This window comes from Podarcis gaigeae, assembly GCF_964106915.1.
Source record: "Podarcis gaigeae genome assembly, chromosome: 4".
Taxonomy (NCBI): Eukaryota; Metazoa; Chordata; class Lepidosauria; order Squamata; family Lacertidae; genus Podarcis; species Podarcis gaigeae.
The window spans coordinates 47323151-47342164 of NC_139677.1; the positions used below are offsets into that span (position 1 = coordinate 47323151).

At 38.2% G+C, this 19014-nt stretch overlaps 1 protein-coding gene and 1 long non-coding RNA gene across 21 annotated transcripts in view; one reads left to right on the top strand and one right to left on the bottom strand.

The window, feature by feature from the left end:
- The window catches only part of DMD (dystrophin), a 991104-nt gene that overhangs the window by 525040 nt on the left and 447050 nt on the right, over positions 1-19014 (bottom strand). For all 20 annotated transcript variants that reach the window (XM_083734089.1, XM_083734109.1, XM_083734093.1 and 17 more), the window contains 6 exons: positions 18339-18449; positions 16474-16647; positions 16194-16349; positions 12732-12902; positions 6825-7004; positions 3419-3547 (listed from right to left, as the gene is read on the bottom strand). In XM_083734089.1, the coding sequence (XP_083590215.1) occupies positions 3419-3547; positions 6825-7004; positions 12732-12902; positions 16194-16349; positions 16474-16647; positions 18339-18449 (921 nt within the window). The remainder of the gene's footprint in view (positions 1-3418; positions 3548-6824; positions 7005-12731; positions 12903-16193; positions 16350-16473; positions 16648-18338; positions 18450-19014) is intronic.
- LOC310842606 overlaps positions 1-19014 on the top strand; it is a 438867-nt gene that overhangs the window by 171439 nt on the left and 248414 nt on the right. The window lies entirely within an intron of this gene.

Consider the following 19014-nt stretch of genomic DNA (forward strand, 5'->3'; position numbering starts at 1 on the left):
CCCTGTACTCCACTTCCAGTGCTCTTAAAACAGTTTTCCCTCACATCATCGTCCATGCTATCATGATCTTACAGAGAAAAATATTTCAGTGTTGTTCTGGTATATATATATGCATCTATCTATCTATCTATCTATCTATCTATCTATCATCTATCTATCTATCTATCTATCTATCTATCTATCTATCTATCTATCTATCATCTATCTATCTATCTATCGGACACGACTAAATGACTAAACAATCTATCTATCATCTATCTATCTATCTATCTATCTATCTATCTATCTATCTATCTATCATCTATCTATCTATCATCTATCTATCTATCTATCTATCTATCTATCATCTATCTATCTGTCTGTCTATCTATCCATCTATATATTATATGCACACACACATTTAATTATTTAAAATAATAATAATAATAATAATAATAATAATAATAATAATAATAATAATAATTTATTATTTATACCCCGCCCATCTGGCTGGGCCTCCCCAGCCACTCTGGGCGGCTTCCATAAAAACCAAAAATACAGTAAAATATCACACGTTAAAAACTTCCCTGAACAGGGCTGCCTTAAGATGTCTTCTGAATGTCAGGTAGTTGTTTATCGCTTTGACATCTGCTGGAAGGGCGTTCCACAGGGTGGGCGCCACTACCGAGAAGGCCCTCTGCCTGGTTCCCTGTAGCTTTGCTTCTCGCAATGAGGGAACCGCCAGAAGGCCCTCGGCGCTGGACTTCAGCGTCCAGGCAGAATGATGGGGGTGGAGACGCTCCTTCAGGTATACTGGACCGAGGCCGTTTAGGGCTTTAAAGGTCAGCACCAACACTTTGAATTGTGCTCGGAAACATACTGGGAGCCAATGTAGGTCTTTCAAGACCGGTGTTATATGGTCTCGGCGGCCGCTCCCAGTCACCAGTGTAAGGTTCAATGCAAACCAATGTAGGTTCAATGCAAAATATATCTACATATGTTCAAGAGAAAATGACCATACATTTGTATCAGAGTCTCAAATGGGGGACTCTTGAGAAAGTCCTGTAACACTCTGGTTACTGCAAGTAACAAGAACTGGTGGCTTCAGTTAAATCTATGCTACAAGTCTAGCACTGCAGATGGCTGGAGTGATACTATACTTTCAGCCCAATAATGATCACAATAAGCCATGAGAGCCTCATCTGGCTCTATAAAACTGATGAATCTGGCTTGGTTCCTTAGTTTCAGCAAACTGAGCTGTTTTACTTGCTTGGCCAATTGCTTGGCCTACAAGCCGTCAGCCCTAACAAATTCTCAACTCAAACTTTTTTGTGAAAATGTGATTATACTTTGAACTGCTTAGGCTATTCCAACTGAGTTCATCCTGCTAAAAAAGGAGTGTATTTAATCCCTCTGAGATCCAATTAGAAAGGGGCATAGAAACTTTCTGGTTCTGATAATGATATATATGTCTGAAATTGTAGTTTTACCTCAATAAATGAGATCTTTATTTATTATGAACATCTACCTCTATATTATATGTCTACAGCTTTAGCTAGCCCAATAGTTGTTGGTGGGCTATGCACAAGCTTACAATGATGATGGAATGATACAGAATTTCATACTGACAGTTACACACAGTGTAAGTTTTGAATCATTTAATTTCACCAGCTGGAAACATGCATTTTGTTTAACAGGTACTGTTTTGAGACAATTAACCTAATTGTTCATAACCTAATTGTTAGGGACATTTATTCAGGAAATGGAACTACTTCCAACCTAAAAGTAAGCTTTTTGTATTACAAAAATTTACATATTGAAAGATTTACCTCTGTAAGACAAACCGGATAGAAACAAAAGGATTGTTATTGCTCAGAAACTTTTAGAGACCCGATTCCATGTTTGCACCTTAATTTTTCATCATTATACTTACTAGCAGATACCCAGATATCCTTCAGAGGATCTGCCACTGGAATTTTAGGAAGCATTTTTTTAAAAATGATAGACTAACCTGGTCCCTTAGTCCATACAAGCATTTGTATAATTTAAACAATGTTAGGTCTAATTATTACTTACTTTCTAAAATGCTTCTAATTTTATGTCTTTTCCATACTAAATATCCTCTTTACAACACAAAACTGCTTGGAGAAATAAATGCATCCATAATTTCCTGTTTAGAGAGAATAACTGAATTTCTATTCTATTAATACTTGGTGCTGTTTGGTGCAACAGAAGATAGGAAAACATCTTGTGTTTACAAGGGAGTGAATGAAATCCCAGTTTCCAGAACACTTTACCAAGAGCAGTGGTTATCATGATGGTAGTGTTAACATATTAGGAGTCTCTAGGCTGAAAATCAAGTCCAATTCTGACATTACAGGAATGCAGGTTGCCATTTCCTCTGCTCCTCTTGTCCATTATTGGATCAGTATGGAAGCAGAAAGCATGAAACCATAATCAGTAAGATCTAATCCATTTATTATAGCCAGCACTAGATATTGAAGACCAGGATGCTCCCACTTCATAAAGGCAGGGGAGCATGAGACACTGAGATTTCTCTCTTAGATCTTTTCTTATTTCAGAATTCTGAAGGAGGCAGCAAATCCCTTTGAAGGAGCTACACCAATCGGGATAAAGCAAGCTGGAGGGGAAGGGGGTTAGGAATAATATTTCTCATACAAATAGTGGAGCACAATTCTTGACGAGCTATGAAGACTCAGGCCAGGAATCTCAGAAAGAAGATCCAGAAGTTGCGAAAGTGAGCAAGACTTTGAAGAGATTGAAGTTTGGAAAATATATATCTCCCCCCCCCCCCACACACACATCATACTTCGATCAGGTGGTTATAAACCTGATTTATTACCAAGTATGATATTAATTTATATGAAGTACTGCATAATTTGTATGATTATATTTTTGCAACAGAAGTTGCACATACATTTAAGCCATCCTATAATACGCTTTGAAAAATCCCTCTTCAAATGATGAACCACTTCCACAAAGATAATATCAAACTGAAATACAATGTTGTCAAATGAAATCACTGCTCAGAGAGCTTTGAAGTGACATGAATATATAACAAACAACAATCCTCAGAAGAATAGATATTTGATAAAAGGAGCAAACTGATAAAAGAAGGCTGGTATTTCATTTTTAAACAGATACAAATGGTATTCAAGAGATACAGGCCTAACAATAAGTGTTCTACTCACCATGAAATCCTCAAGCCAATAACTTATTTGGCTTTTGTACTGAATACACTTACCTTCACTATGCTCTATTAAGCAATTTAAAAGCTGTTAGACAGTGCCTTTGTTAAGAGAAAATGTGTTTTGCTTTTATCTAAAAATATTATTTGAAACCTGTAGGGCAAAAACCCTGGGGATGCACACTATTAGATTTTTATAATATTTTTTTCCCAGAAAATTGTATTTGTTACCTTAAGAATTTCTTCCCTTTGCTGAGGTTTTTGTGTTTCGGATTCATCCAATAGTATTTCCGTCCGATACATCCAGGTGGTGATGTTAGCAACATTCTGATCAAAATTCTCCATGTGTCTCTGATATGCCTGCATATAAGAGGAATAGAACATATTATTAAGTAATTAGTAGCTGAGACAAAAAGAAAAGAGAATTGTAAACCAGCTTCCATCGCGCAGGGAGACTTTAAGATTCTCAACTTGTATGGCAAAGTGAAAGGTGTTCCAAAAGCAATATTTGATAATGTTTTAGGAAGCTTTAAAAATTATTTTGGTGTCCACAAAGCACCTAAAGTAATTCTCTGAATTACTTTAAAAACATATTAAAAAATCAACCACTGGTTCTCATATAAGAAAGAATCATTCTATAGTGTGTGTGAATGTGTGTGTGTGTGTGCTATATGCTCATATCAAAAACAATATCAGAACAGACAACTGATGAATTGAATAAAATGATGCCAAGAGATAGAAAATTTGTTTGTTCTGATAATTGCTATTGCCAAGACTGAAGAAAAAGAGAAAATACAGCATGGGTTTATCTTGTCCTACTGTTTTCCCCTGGGGAAAACCACTCTCAAGCAGAACAAACAGCAATTGGGTCCCCCTCCCCCCCCCCATTGACATTTGTCTGATTTAGCACTAAAGAGCAGGTTTTCTCTGGGAAAGGAACATGGCAAGGAGAAAACCACTTGGACTCATGCTTTCTAGGCACAGCACAAGTGGAAGTGTCAATGAGACCTGTGCCACAGCCCAGGAAGACTGTGTTGCTCAAATAAGGCTCATCTGGCAAAGGCTGCTACATAAAGCACAGTGGTTCATCATATGAGGGCAGCCGCACAGCAGATCCTGGCATGCCAGTAGGAGTAGTAGCCCATTTGGAAATCGTTCCTAGCCTTAAAGCATTTTCAGAGCAGGGCCGTCCTTAAGCAAATCCGGCGCTGTGGTGCAAAGATACCTCCGGCGCCCCCCCCCCGGTTTCCCAGAGTTGATGACCTTTTTAAGGGGGAACCCCAAAGTTGTTGACCTTTTAAAGGAAAGATTCCCCAGAGTTGTTGACCAGAACTTGGGAATTTCACTACAGGGAAGGAGAGGCAAGAGCTGGGGGCAGGGAGAAACTACCCCTTGCTTTACTGGATAAAAAGAGAGAGAGAAAGTGGGACAGAGGAAAGCAGGACGGAGAGGGCATTTAACCCACCGACAGAGAGGAGAGGAGGGTGGTGGTCGGGAAGCTGAGCCGGGGCAGAAATAGCATCGCTCCTCCCGCCCATGCAGGCTTCCCTCGAAGTGAGTGAGTGGGTGGGTGGGTGGGTGCAGGGGGACAGCAGCAGATTGTCCTCGCCCACGACCACACACGCAGCGTTCGGGGTGTGTGTGTGCAGCCCGCTGCATTTTGCAACGCTACTTAAAGGGAGAAATAAAAGTGCACTTAGGCACAGCTAAGGATGGGTCGGGGGGAGGAGCCAAAGGCCTTGGGCAGACCCCACGAAATAATTCTTTCCATCAGTTCAGCTTGGTCTCCTGAAAAGAGTTGCAGGGGCAGCAGCCAAAGCAGCTCTTTCTGCTCCTGGGTGAGGAGGAGGAGTTCCCTTCTGCCCGCTGGGAAGCCACTGGTGGAGAGCTTTGACAGGGAGCTCCTGGGAGAGGCTCCAACTTCCCCGTCAAAACCGTTCCCACCTGCGTTTTCAGGGCTCCCCTCCCGCGTTCCTGCCATGCACAGGAGGCTTGGGAGGCAAGCTGCACACCCGGGCATGCAGGGAAAGGGGAGGCTGCCGGCAAAGCCGCGCAGTTCTCCCACTCGCTGGGGCACCCCTGAGAGGGCAGCGCTGTGGCGCAATGCACCACTAATCTCTATGGGAAAGACGGCTCTGTTTCAGAGTATGGCCACTGTTGTTACTCTTCTGGAACTGACGTTTTAGAACTGATGTAAGAGAAAAATGTCTTTTGGTGGTTACAAGAAAATACAGCTTTTCTTATTTATCTACTTTATTCTAGTGGTGGAAATGAGACAAATATATAGCCACATTGATTTTTTTAAAATCAATATTTTACTTTCAGATTTTATTTTCAGATTGAGACAGCCAATGTGCATAATGTGTAGGTTTCATTATGTTTATAAATAATGCATGAGAAACACACCTTTTGGAATCATAACAGAACATTATAAAAACCTTTTATCTTTGTCTGTAATATGATTGTTATTACAGTTGAAACAGAATGATGCAGCTATAAGGCGCAAACATCTGCTGTCAAGTAGACTGAACATATGCTAAATGAAGTTGGCCATATTACTGAACCGCTGTTATAGCGATAGCAGCAATTTCTAAACATTGCATTGTTGTATTATTTAACTGGCACAATTACCACCTTTCCCCCCAAATTGTTTACAGTTGCATTTACAAATTGTGATAAGATAGATATATGGGGACTCAGTCAGCAATAGGTCTATCAAAGCTGGTATTTCAAAGAGCCACAAAATTGTGGCCATAATGGTAGTGATTTAAAAAAACAAAACAGGAAAGTTCAAATCCCAGCTCAGCCATGAATTTACTGGGTGGACTTAGGCAAGTTGCTGTATCTTTAACCTTCTGGGCACTAATGGCTCACAGTAATAGTGTCAGCTGCTGCAATTACAAGTAAAAACTGTTATTCTGTGCATACTAAGTTTTAGCATGCCCCTGCATACTCACAATTCCAGTTATTTCCAGGCATGAGTGAAACTCAATCTGCAGAGAATTCTTGCATGATATGATTCATCGTGTGGCCACCTCTGCTAATGGTAGTCACAGCTACATTTTATGAAGGGTGAAGTAACAGGGCCTAAAGCCTAACTTCTCTGTGTGTATACAAACATAGCATTTACAATAAAAAAATTTAAAAATGCTATATACTATACATGCATAGTTCAGTTGTAACAATGTTTATAGACCACAGAAAACAAATGCCTTTCTTATTTTGTGTGGTTGTCTTGATTAGCATTAGCATTGTATGCTTTTTCTAATGGGTGGTAAGAAACTTAACAAAAAAACGATAATGTCATTTAATTACTGGTGATCTCTTATCAACCATCAGATTTTTGAGGGGAAGGATAGATACCCAGCTAGAAGTAATTGCAGTTTGAATGTGGATAGGAAGGTAGAATGTTGGGAATTTAGCTGGACTGTAAAAAAGCTGCTATGATGTGATGGAGGATTAGCCGTTTTTCTGCCTGATAAAGGAATTTGTTTACTTCCATTATGCTCCACCTACATATTTGCAAATAAAATAGATATTCCAAAGACATCCTAAATCTCCATTGCTCTTCTTGCTTCCCAAACAAGCTATGTAGTGCTATTTCTGGAAACAGAAAGTAACAATATGTAATTCTTACCAGCAACAAGTTAAGCCACTCTTCAGCTCGAGATGTCACTGCAATCCAGTTACTACTCAGAAGACTGAGTTTATCGTTCACTATGCTTTCCTTCCCTTTAAGCACTGTCTTCAACCCTTCTCCCAAATCAGTAATGTTCTTCAACTGAAGCTGGCGTTTTTCAATTTCTAGCTGGGTTGCCTATGAAAAGCATGTGCATAATGATTAAATAAGGAAGAGAGTTAGGAAGAACATATTATGAACCAACACTCATATGTTGCATATTAACATTGTTAGAAGCAGAGAGGAAAAGGTCTAGCATATTTCAATATAGATATGCATAATAACTTGAAAGTGAAATAAAGATGTAACTTATTACTTTTGATCAATATTGTTATTATTTATTAAATTTCTATACCGGCCTTCAGGATCACAGGGCGATTTACAATATACAACTACAAAAAGACATAACATAGTAACAAACAAAAACAATAACTCACATAATACCTGTGTGCCATGCTTTATGCATTTTGGATCACCTCATACTTTAGGATGGGCGGGAACCTTCCCTTTACCAATGATGCTTATCCAAGGAAAAAGAGCACTATGAGTTCTTTGCAAAAACATGTACATTCCTGTGACTTGAGGAGGAGGATGTGAGCTGCTTCTTGGTGGCCTTATCTCCTATTGCCATGGGCGTAGCCAGGATTTGGGGGGGGGCAGGTTCAATGTTGGGGGGGGGGAGATAACCAAGCTATCTGTGGTGCAATTGGTCAGCGATTGGTAAGCATTTTTATTTATTTACTTGATTTAGGGGGGATGCCCCCTCCCTGACTACATCTGTCAGGCCTGGTCGTTGTCCTCTTCAGATCACCACACGAACGCTTCTTGTTCTTTTATAACTTTTTATTATTAGCAAAACAATCTTATAAACGGTTTTTAAATATCATTCCTCAGAGTCACTTCTTTCAGATACCTTCTGAGCTCTGCTTCTCTGTGACCAGCCACTCTAAAAATGGCGAAGGTGCCTTTCCCTTCGCTTTCCCGCTCTTTTTTCTAACCTCCTGGCTAGAGCTGGCTTGTATCTCCCCTCCTCCGAATCTGAGCTAGAACTTAACCCTTGCCTTTCCTGTGAACAGCCGGTCCCTCCCTGTTGTTCCTCTTGCTCCCTTCTATTAGAGTCACTGCTTTCCTTCCCCCCTTGGGGAATGCTTTCTCCATCTGATAAACTGAAAACTTCTACCTCTTCCCTGACAACATCCATGCCTTTTGCTGCTGTATCAGCCAGCTACTGTTCTTTACCTGACTTCATTCTCTTTCCTACCTGCTGTCTCTCTTCTACTCATTCATAGAATCCCATTTTATCCCTTCATGCAGAGGGAACAGCAACAACAGCTACAAGAGTCAGAGGCCTCAGCTGAAGCAAGAAAAGAGAAATGCTGGGCAGGCAGGAGGGAGGATGAAATAAAGCAAGAAATCCCAGGCCTCACTGGGGTAGTACCAGAAGACAAGCCAAAGAAGAATCTCCATCTAAATAATGTTCTGGCATACCATTGCTTTTTCTTCAAGTGTTCACAGTATTGATATTTTGCCTTGCTAAGTTGCCAGGCTCCATTTGAAAGATGTCAGTGATATATCTCTTAAGCATGTGTGTATATCTATGTTGAAACGTGCATTGATAAGCTCTTCACAATTTGAATTTTTTTTAAAAAAACCGAGTTATTTATTAGTGTTGACATCAAATTGTCTCAGCTGATTTAATATGGGAATAAATCCTGCTTTAAAAATAATAATCAAATACTTCAAGCCAGCAAGCCAGCCAACAAAAACAACCCCCCTAGACAACTCCCCAAACATAACCCAATTTATAGTTGGGGAAATCCATGGATTAGGGAGAAAGCTCACAGCAATTGTAATAAATGCCTATCCCTGTTTGGGTTGGGAAAATCTGTTGAGCTTGGTCAGACAAGCTCAGGGTCTGCACAACTTATTTTCCCCAAAGCTCTTAGGTGTCTGTGAATTTGCTCACTGGTCCCTGGAATTTCAAAAAATTAAGCTCTGGGTGTGTTTACTTGACTCTGTTTGATATAAGATTCATGTCCACGACTTGGAAGAAAAGCAAACTGAAACTAATAACATATTGTGTACATCTGTAGACTCTTTTTTTGAACTCTAGAAGAACATATCCAGGAAATAATTCAGTCTGGAATAATCCAAGCATCAGCAGCTAGGTACTGGTAAATCTGTATTCTGAAGCAGAAAGTTGCAGACTCTCACAACATGGCAGTTTGTGCACAGAACAAATGTAGTATAACAGTTAGAGCAGTGGTCAACAAACTTTTTCAGCAGGGGGCCGGACTATATATTTTGGGGGAGGAATGAACAAATTCCTATGCCCCATAAATAACCCAGAGATGCATTTTAAATAAAAGGACACATTCTACTCATGTAAAAACACACTGATTCCCAGACCGTCCATGGGCTGGATTTAGAAGGTGATTGGGCCGAATCCGGCCCCCGGGCCTTAGTTTGCCTACCCATGAGTTAGACGGTAGGATTTGAACAGAGAGTTTGAGTTAGTCCCACACAGCCATAAAGCTTATTGGGTGGTCTTTGGCAATTAGCCTAGTCTACCTCATAGGAAATAATAGGTTAATTATGTAACCCATGCTGAATTCATTGGAAGTAGACTAGAATATACATTTGATTTAAAAAAACCAAAAAACCACTGCATTGCACTACCCAGAATTGCAGCTTGTTTTATACTACTATTATATATCTGCACATACACTGATTACAATCCAGCATGGGATCCATGAACAACTGCATGCATGTGCGCACACAAATTTATTGGTATTTTTTTCCTGCAGAAATCCCTCATGTTGGGTTTCCATGTATTTTTTCCACACACACCAAAGTTTAAGTAGCAGTTAGATTTCTGTTTGGCAGAAGGAACTGTTACAGAAGTGAAAGAGAGAGCCTAGTAATTCCTAACAAGTATGTGTTATTTCCTGTTCCACTTCTCATTATAAATGAACTTAGTGTACTCTGCACATTCTAGTCTAATTCCAGATTTCTTTATTACTTCTTTACAAAGCACTGATGAAATATTCACACTCTTAAACAGGAGGATGGTGTTGTACCATGGTAAAATTTCAAAAGAAAAAACAATTTCCAACAACAGGGACTAGATGTCTCTATCAGTAGTGGCAGCTGGTAAATTAAGCAGTGCTTGTGCTTTCGGCAAGCACACTGGAAATCTGAATAAAATGATGCAAAAGATAAAATCGTATCAGTCATTGCAGCTACTTTCAACATTCAGAGTTGATGATGAACAGAGTACATAACTTTTCACTGCTTAATACTCACATAAGCCTTGTAAAAGATGATGACTATATATCTTAATAATCACAGATAGGATCGTTTAGGATCGTTGTATAAATTGCTACTATGTCCTTCTTGCCAAAGGATCATGCAGTTATTAACTTGAAGCATCTATACTGTTCTCCGTAACAGTAATGAAAGATGACAATTTCTAATTTATTTTATTCGTGTCATTGAAAGAAGACAACGCTACCAATTGCGTTTCTAGCATAACTCAACACACAATTCAGTATTATGATTGCACATGATATTTGTTACTATTTTATAATGTGAGCTAGAATGTAACAGTAATGCACTTCCAGTTCAAACATGGTAACAGGAGCAAATGGCGTAGAGGTTTTATGGAGAGTACCATCTGCTATTCTAAATTTGAGAATGGGCCAATATTTCTTTAACTGAAATATGAGCCCCAAGAGCCTAGAACAAATTGTTTATGCTAGTCAAGTGTTCTCTAGCTCATCAACACAATATGAAACACAGTCTTTCAAAGTGACCCCAAGAGAAGAGCAGGCTTTTAACTGGGGAAAGAAGTGACAACATGAGCACTGGGAGAAATGTACCATCCCAAGTGGTTTAAAGAGTGACAACCTTGTCCTGGGAGAGGGTTAAGATCCTTCCTGAAACTCTTCAGTCTAGAGGTTTGAGGGGTTTTTTTAGAGGTTAGGGCTACCTTCCTGATTCATATAATAAGGCAGCCCTCTGTCACTAACGTTTTGGTTTAATGGGGTCTTTTCCTTATTACTCAAACCCAACATTCTGAAGTTTCTCTCGCATCAGTTAAAGGCAGGAGTATTCAGTTCAGTTTATCGGGCTTAGGAAGGCCCAATTTTCTGGCCTTAGCAAAGCCTAGACAAAGTTAAGGGCGTCTGATTTAGCTGATTCAATTCCACTGGCTTTGTTAACTTGGACTGTAAGGGAACATTCTCTTGCCATTAGCTTTCTGCTATAATCACTAAATTATCAACTCCACTCATGAAAATGCAAAAGAGTGGACAGTACTTTGGTAGGCTAGCAGGTACTTTATAGCAAATTATCACATTTCTCCTGTGTGTGAAATTTTAATGAAGTTTTCCTTTCCTTCTTGATTTTCTTAGTAATATAGGCACTACCTTTTGGTTGCGAGGGTGAGAAATAACAAAATCACTCTACTGCGTAACTGCTCTAATCAGCAAACCTCGCACACTAATTATAGAACTTCTGGAGTACCAAAGTCAGTGTTTAATTATTAAAGGAATTCAATTAAAGGAAGGTATTCCTATGTTAACTGCAGCTGTGGTAGACATATCTAATCAGTATACAAAGGTTAGCTTTTATATGTATACAAATGTGTATGGGATGGCATCTGCAGTGTGGCAGAAATTTCATTCATGATTAACAAAGAATTACTTTGATTTCTTTTGGAAAAAACATGTTCAGTGACTGTCAAGCTTGTTCCTAATCCTTGAGAATCTGAAATTGTTCTCTGAAACAGTGAATGCAATCATAGCGATAATTTCTGGAAAACTGCAAAAGCTGTTGAAAGCAACAAATATTTACTGGGCTGTACCTGTATTATCAATGCCACTATGCCAAATTTTTGGCTACAGCTTGCTGGGACATGGAAAAAGCCAGGGACAAGTCTATCCAAATGTTACAGGGGCAGGGACAGAACTTCACTAAAAGCTCCTGTTTTGTGGCAGCAAAACCCTGACAAGTATTGCACAGCTTAGAGGTAGAAACAAATGACCAGGGAACCACAAAGTGGCTCTAAATGGACAGAGACTGAATTGTAGCCTCTATTGTGAAAAGCCTGTATTACTTTCGTTGCTCTGTGTGATTATACTGAACTAACACTGTTCAGTTCTTTGTTGCAGGAACTTATAATTACTTCTCAGAGTTGATACAGCTATAAGTTTGTAAGAGGAATTAAAGTGAGGAAGGGGTAGGAATATAGACTACGACTCTTGCAGGCAGAACCAGGAAGAACAATGACTACATGAAGAGTGACCCTCCTCAAGGGAAAAAAGTGTCATATATTCCGTTTATTAAAAATTAGTAGCTAATTAAAAATAAAACACATCCTAATTATTTTTCTAGCATTAGTTCTTTACAATAAAACTGATCTTTGAAATTAAGGCAAAAATTAGATGGCCTGTTTAAAATGTTAATGAAGAAACTAGCATAAAATGACAACAGTGCTTTGCTGTCTTTTAATGTCTCAACACTTAGAAGGTGCTAATACACTAACACTGTACTAAGTTCTCCTTTTAAGCCTGGGAAAAATGGAATCTTTTAAAAAGTTAAAGAAAAGAGTATGCAGGGTTATTTTTCTTTTGAATTATTCCTCTCTTCCTTTCTCTTATGAGTATGATGTGGTACCTGATGCATCCTACTATAAGGTTAATATGTTAAATTTTGGACACCAACTTCTTTTGTCTCAGTGTATCACCAGTATATATCATATTGTTTACAACTTTTTTGGGGTGCAGAAGTATTGCTGTGACAGTGAGATAACTCCAGACAAACATATGTGAGTTTACAAGGAAAGAAAATATATATTATTACCTTGCTCCAGGCGACTTCAGCATCTAAATTGATAGGCATGCCTTCTACTGCTGATCTCTTTGTCAGTTCTGAATCTGTCACTGCCAGCCATTCTGTCAGAGCATTCATTTCCTTTCTCAGTTTCCGAGATAATTTCAAACATTTCTCTAGCTCTTGCTTTTTTTCAGTAACCTGAAAAAGGGGGAGGGGGAATGAAGAGCCAAACCTCTAAATGCTTCACCACCTTAAGTGCTACTGAGACGGATGCTCATATTTCTGGCAGTAGTTTTTCTCCTGGTCAAAAGATTCCACCATCAGGTCCCCATGATTGTAGAGGTCATCTATTCTCCGTTTCACATCTACAGTTCCCAGAAATGCTAAATCTTTTTTATAGCAAACATATGACAAGAATACACCTCAGAATGTTAGCCTTTTTCATTACACTTTAGACTACATTCTTTTGTCAGTACTAGATCGGCATTTTGCTTATAGCAAACCAACTACTTCACACTGAAACAAAAAATGGCTAGATTAATTATAATTTGCAAAGTTAGCTTCAATCAAAGAAACAAAATGAAGATTAAAAGTATGCTTTAACTTGGTGCTCTTTATGCATATTTAAGTACACTGCAGTCATGTTTTATGTCCTTTTAATGCCAACCTTCAGAATTTATTGAGTCAATAAAAGTTGTTTTCATCCAGCTCAACCTGCAACTCCTGTCTTATTCATTTTATTTTTATTTTCTTTAAAGGAATTTTAAACCACAATATTTAACATCTCTAAGCGATGTGCAAAAATATAGACTTAAGAACAGTATCAAAAATTAGATAGAGCAACAGAAACCTAGTAATAACCAATTGTCTGAAGCAACTGATGGATGATGCTCCAGCTACAGCATAAGGAAGAGCTTATCTTGCAGCAGACACCAAGAATGATGAATCAATGCTGAAGAGAAGCAATCAAAGGAGCAACTCTTCAAACACAATTTGTTATCAGAAATTATAATGAAAATGACCATTTTTTTTTGCTATGCAGTTACTACTTCAGTATTATCATACCCACCTGAATTCTCTTTTAGTTTAACTTCATACTTCATTGTCAGGAGCACCCAAACTTTTTTCAAAGAGGGCCAGATTTGATGAAGTGAACATGCATGAGGGCTGAACAAAGTTGTTGGGGTTTTTTTTAGGATTAAAGTTCTTGAGGTTTTAGGATTTTACCCCAGGACATATACTGCCATGGGGGCCAGATTAAATTGACCGGCGGGCTGGATTAGGCCACCCGAAACGGACTTTGGACATGAGACAATGGCTTAGTTCCATTTTCATTCCTTTCAAAGAAGCTTCCACTCATATAAACTGAATGACAGGTTCATATCACAGGCCCAGGACCTGCTCTTTTGACCCTTACCCATCACACCTAATAAAAACTATCCTGGAGGAAGTTACCATATGGGTCCACGGCATCAGGTACTCCTGACCATTCAGAAGGTGGTTGTGGTTAGGCCCCTTCTCAAAAGTCTACCCCTTGCACCTAGAAGTACTTAGTAAACTACCACGCAGCTGCAAATCTCCCTTTTTGGAGGGTAAGGCGATTGAGATAGGTTCAAAAGAGCCCTCTGCATTTAACAGATTAAAGCAATGCAAAAAGACAAATCGCCTCCCCTTTAGCCTCAGTAGCTTGTTGTTAGCACCCTTGGGAATTTCTGATCCACGGCTTATGCTTATGATATGGAAAAGTGCACTATGTAAATACTTTTAATGCAACTGTAAGTATGTGTTTAACTACTACTGAGCTTATTCCCCCTTTCTTTTTCATATATGCACAGTTCATGCAAAAAGCTGTTGATAGTTGAAGTTTAGCATTTCCACAGTATTTATTAGAGGGGGATATCTGGTGTCTTTTGCATAGTACCAGGAATGCAACCTCTTGCATATTTCACTCGGAAGTAAGTTTGCTGGATTCAATGGAGCTCAGTGCTTCATTCAGCATGTAAGATTGCAGCCACAGTCCATCTTGGTTGTTTTGCTTTTGGGGCAAAGGGACCATTTGAATTCTAATGGGACTGTTTATTTCTACAAATGTAAAATAGTTAAAGAGCATACAAAACTATATACGAGCGGTGCTTCATTGAGTTTAGAGAAATAATGACAGGTGCAGCATATATATAGCTGCTCCCCACCCCTTATTTCAACTAGGAGAGTTTCAGAAAAATTGTATGGTTGGATGTACACGATAATGGGTAATATCACTTTATTTCCCCATTTTCGATTTACATGTTATAAAAGAAATGTAGGAAATACTGCCATCTTAAGGTCTTTCTTTTTTACACAGTTAACTCCGTTTACCATTTCATCTCACAACAGTTGAATCAAAGTACACATTACATGATTTATTTATTTATTTAAAGCAGTAGTTTAGAATTTGGTTGGAGGAAGGGCTGATGGTAAAAGGCTGCTTTCTTCTGAAGTCATTTATCAGGTTGAAATGACCCTGTCCAGGATGCTTTTTCACCTAAGGGAAAACATACACAGGTTCTTCGTATCCTCCCTGCATCTTCCACAGGTGAAAAAGCATTTCAGGGTGATTGTTTTTAGACTAAAAACCTAACCGAGTGGGAAGGATTAAGTAGATTTATAAATGATGCAGCAGTGAAAATACACACCATTCACTCTTCCTAGGTTGCTTATATTGTCTTCACCCCTCCAATAACTTTCTCCTATGCAAACCAAAGGTTACACACATACTCTACTCATTTTCACTTGTTGTCCTATCCATAAGGATCTTTTCACTGGCACATTAAAATCCTCATTGAAAATGGCATATTTCACATTGGCATGTGCTAATTAATTTTGCATTTTCCTATTCTACTGTTTTCTTGTCTGTAGGCCGTAGGGGCAAAACCTGTATTTACATATTTTTTAATAGAAAGTATCAAGTATTTTCAAGTTCTCTTGAAAACCATCATTCTGAATATGAAGGCCAGTCCTCCATATATCTAATGCTACACTTAGAAATGTCACATAATATAAAAAACAGAATATTGGTTCACATATGAGTCAAATATCTTTTGGAGGATGCATGTTTATCCTATCTTTACACAGTATATAATAAAGAACTGTTATTATCTGTTGCGCTTAACATACATTTAATGCTAAATGTCTTCCCCATTTTCTTTCAATTGAATTTGAAAAATAAATTTGGACAGAAATAATAAAAAAACTAGCTACCAGCTATGTCAAAGGGATGTAATGAATTTCATATAAGATTCAACCTTAGCTGAAATGATATTGTTTAGTTACATTATTTCAATATATAATTGGGCAGTTCTGAATAGTTGGAATCTTTTCTCACTGAGAAAGGAAAGACAAATAAAATCAATTTATGAGAGGAAAATAGAATAAATTACAACAAAATGGAAGAGATATATTTCGCTTTACAACTGAGAGGCAGACTTTAGCACTGAAAAGCGTAGAACATACCTTGGCACCCAAATCATTATACTGTAATTTCAAAGCTGTTAGCCTTTCATCCAGTTCTTTTGGGTTCTCCGTTTGCTGCTTTTGCACAATCTGACGCCCAGTTTTTATGACGGTTTCCACTTCAGATTTCACTTCACTAAGTGTTTTATACAATTTCTAGCCAATACAGAAAGGGAAATGTTTAATTTCACTGAAATTACACTGATTTTTGCGAAATGTCATAGGTATAGTCCAATAAGTTGCCTTACATGTGAACTATTATGGCATTGGAAATACTCACCATACAGTGATCAAGCTGGGATTGCACTGCTTCCTGCTCGACACTCCTCAACTCCAACTTCGGCACTTGCGATTTCACTTCATCTAAAATTATTTTACATTCCTGTAAGCGCTGCTCAAAATTGGCTGGCTTTTGGAACAGGCGAAACTTCATGAAGACATCTTGTAGCTTTTTCTGAAAATAATATATGAGATGAAAGGAGAGGGGTGCAAAGTATGCAGATTAAGTAATTATGCTAAGACAGTCACGGTCATTATTTTATGAAGACTTTTAAAATAAGGGACAGAGCAGTCCTGCTTATACATACTGAGGAGAAACTTGGATATTTCCTTTATTTTTCTTTTAAAAGCATGTCTAGGCAGCTTAGCAAACAATTACACTGTGCCCTCCTGTGCAGCTTCCTTCGGATTGATAGCAAGTTCCCAAGATTTTAAAGAATGCTACTTGCTAGGTCATTTCACACAAACAATCAAATGGGTTGTAATACTGAGTTGCATTTCCTTTGAATATTTAAGTCTGCAAGTGTATTATTAGTTTCAGGTCATATTCAGGCAACCCTGTATTGGGAAATTTTAAATGTCTAATGTTTTATAATTTTTTATGTGCTATATGTGGTGTGCGTGCGTCAGTAAACGAGGAGAACTAAGACTAAGAGTGGGGGGTGCTCGTGTAATCTCACTGTATACAAGTTGTACAAGTGACAATAAAGTATTTCAATTTCAATAAGCAGCCCAGAGTGGCTGGGGAAACCCAACCAGATGGGCGGGGTATAAATAAAATTATTATTATTATTATTATTATTAGGCAACATAAGTTATTTATACACAGTGCATGCATTTTGGAAAGAAAGAATCCAATGGTAAGATGCACATGAATAGCGTTTTTTTCTTTTTAACAGGAATCACCACCCACTGCCCTACATGAGAGTAAGCTTGACAGAGCAGATAATAACTAAAATAGTAAATATGAGTTATCACCTTTAACCACTGGCAAAAAAATTGAAAAAGTTAATGTGGCATTGCATTAAAGTATGGTTTTGTTAGTTTTATTTTCCCCAAACCTGAAGGTTGGGGTAAATATAAAAATGCTCATGGTGAATCAGCTGGCTTGCACAAGATCTGTGAAATGTTCCATGCTGTGCATAGTTAAACTTTGGAACTCCCTCCCAGAGGAGACAGTGGTGGCCACTAACTGGGTAGCTTTAAAAGTGAATTGGACTAGTTCATGGAGGATAAGGCTACTAATGGCCACTAGACGTTATAGCTATGCTTTGCCTCCACAGTCAGAGGCAGTAATGCTTCTGAATACCATTTGCTGGAAAATGGGGGTGGGGGGTGGGTTGCTGTTATGCTCAGGTCCTGCTTGCAGGTTTCCCACGGGCAACTCGATTGCCACTGTCTACTTCAAAAAATGTTTGCCATCAGGCGTGCTCTTCAAGCAAACAGCAAGTTTAAAACTCTCTTGGGATTGCTGATCTGGCCTCACAGCTAAAAAAATGTTGACCAAAGAATTTATTTTTGTGGCAGAAGGGTATTTGTGAAGATGAAAATAACAAGAAAAGGTTTTTCAAATATGTATATTTTGCATTAACAAAAGCATCCGTTCTGAATTCCCTGAAACAAGGCACTTCAACCCTACACATTTTTATATAGATGCTGGTTTTCCCTTGGTCTCATTGTAAATCAAATAATAATGTTATAAGCTAAGCAAGCAGGACTTTCTCCCCCCACCCAAAAACCCCACCACCACCCTGTGGATAGAAAGTATAGCTGTTTCACATGTAATCAATGATTGCTTATTTAGTTTTGTGTATTTTAAAGAAGGGATTCGAACTAAGTATGTAAAAGAAAGCCAATTTTACAAACCTGTGCAGTATCGATTTGGGAGAATATCCTTTTGGTGGCATCCTTACCCCGATTCCGTTTTTTCATTTCATCCAAACTAATCTCATGGCTTGTCAACTCTGATTGAATTTTCTGTTTGGCGGAAAAAAAGATGTGTTTAAAATCAAAGTAGATTATTTTGACAGGGAAATATATAAGATCCAGGCTCGGGAATAAATCATATGAAATTACTAAGATTGTGACACTGTCTTGTGCTCTACTTGGTATATTCTTCTTATTGCTTTAAAATGATAGTATATTTTATGCCCACTTGGACATAAAACAAAAAAGTTTAACTTTATTCCATATTTTGAAGAAAAGAACAATTAAATTGCATTCTAGGTACATACTAAAGGCTTCTTCATCAGTGTTACAATTCTCATCCCTATGAAAACTAAATATAACTATAGAAACAATTAAATGTGAACAAAAAGGGGGGTTTATAGTAGAATAATTGGTTTTTTAAAAATAGGTTTTTTTAAAAGCATGATAAATACACAACACCTCTGAAGCAAGTATATGAAATGTAATAATCTCAGTGATTTTTTCAGCAAGTATTTTTGTCTGTTATTTCCAACAAGAACCAGCGATTGGTAAAATTACTCCAATGCAAATTTCAACCCTTTACACCTCATGATAGAGTAGGCTCATAAGAAAC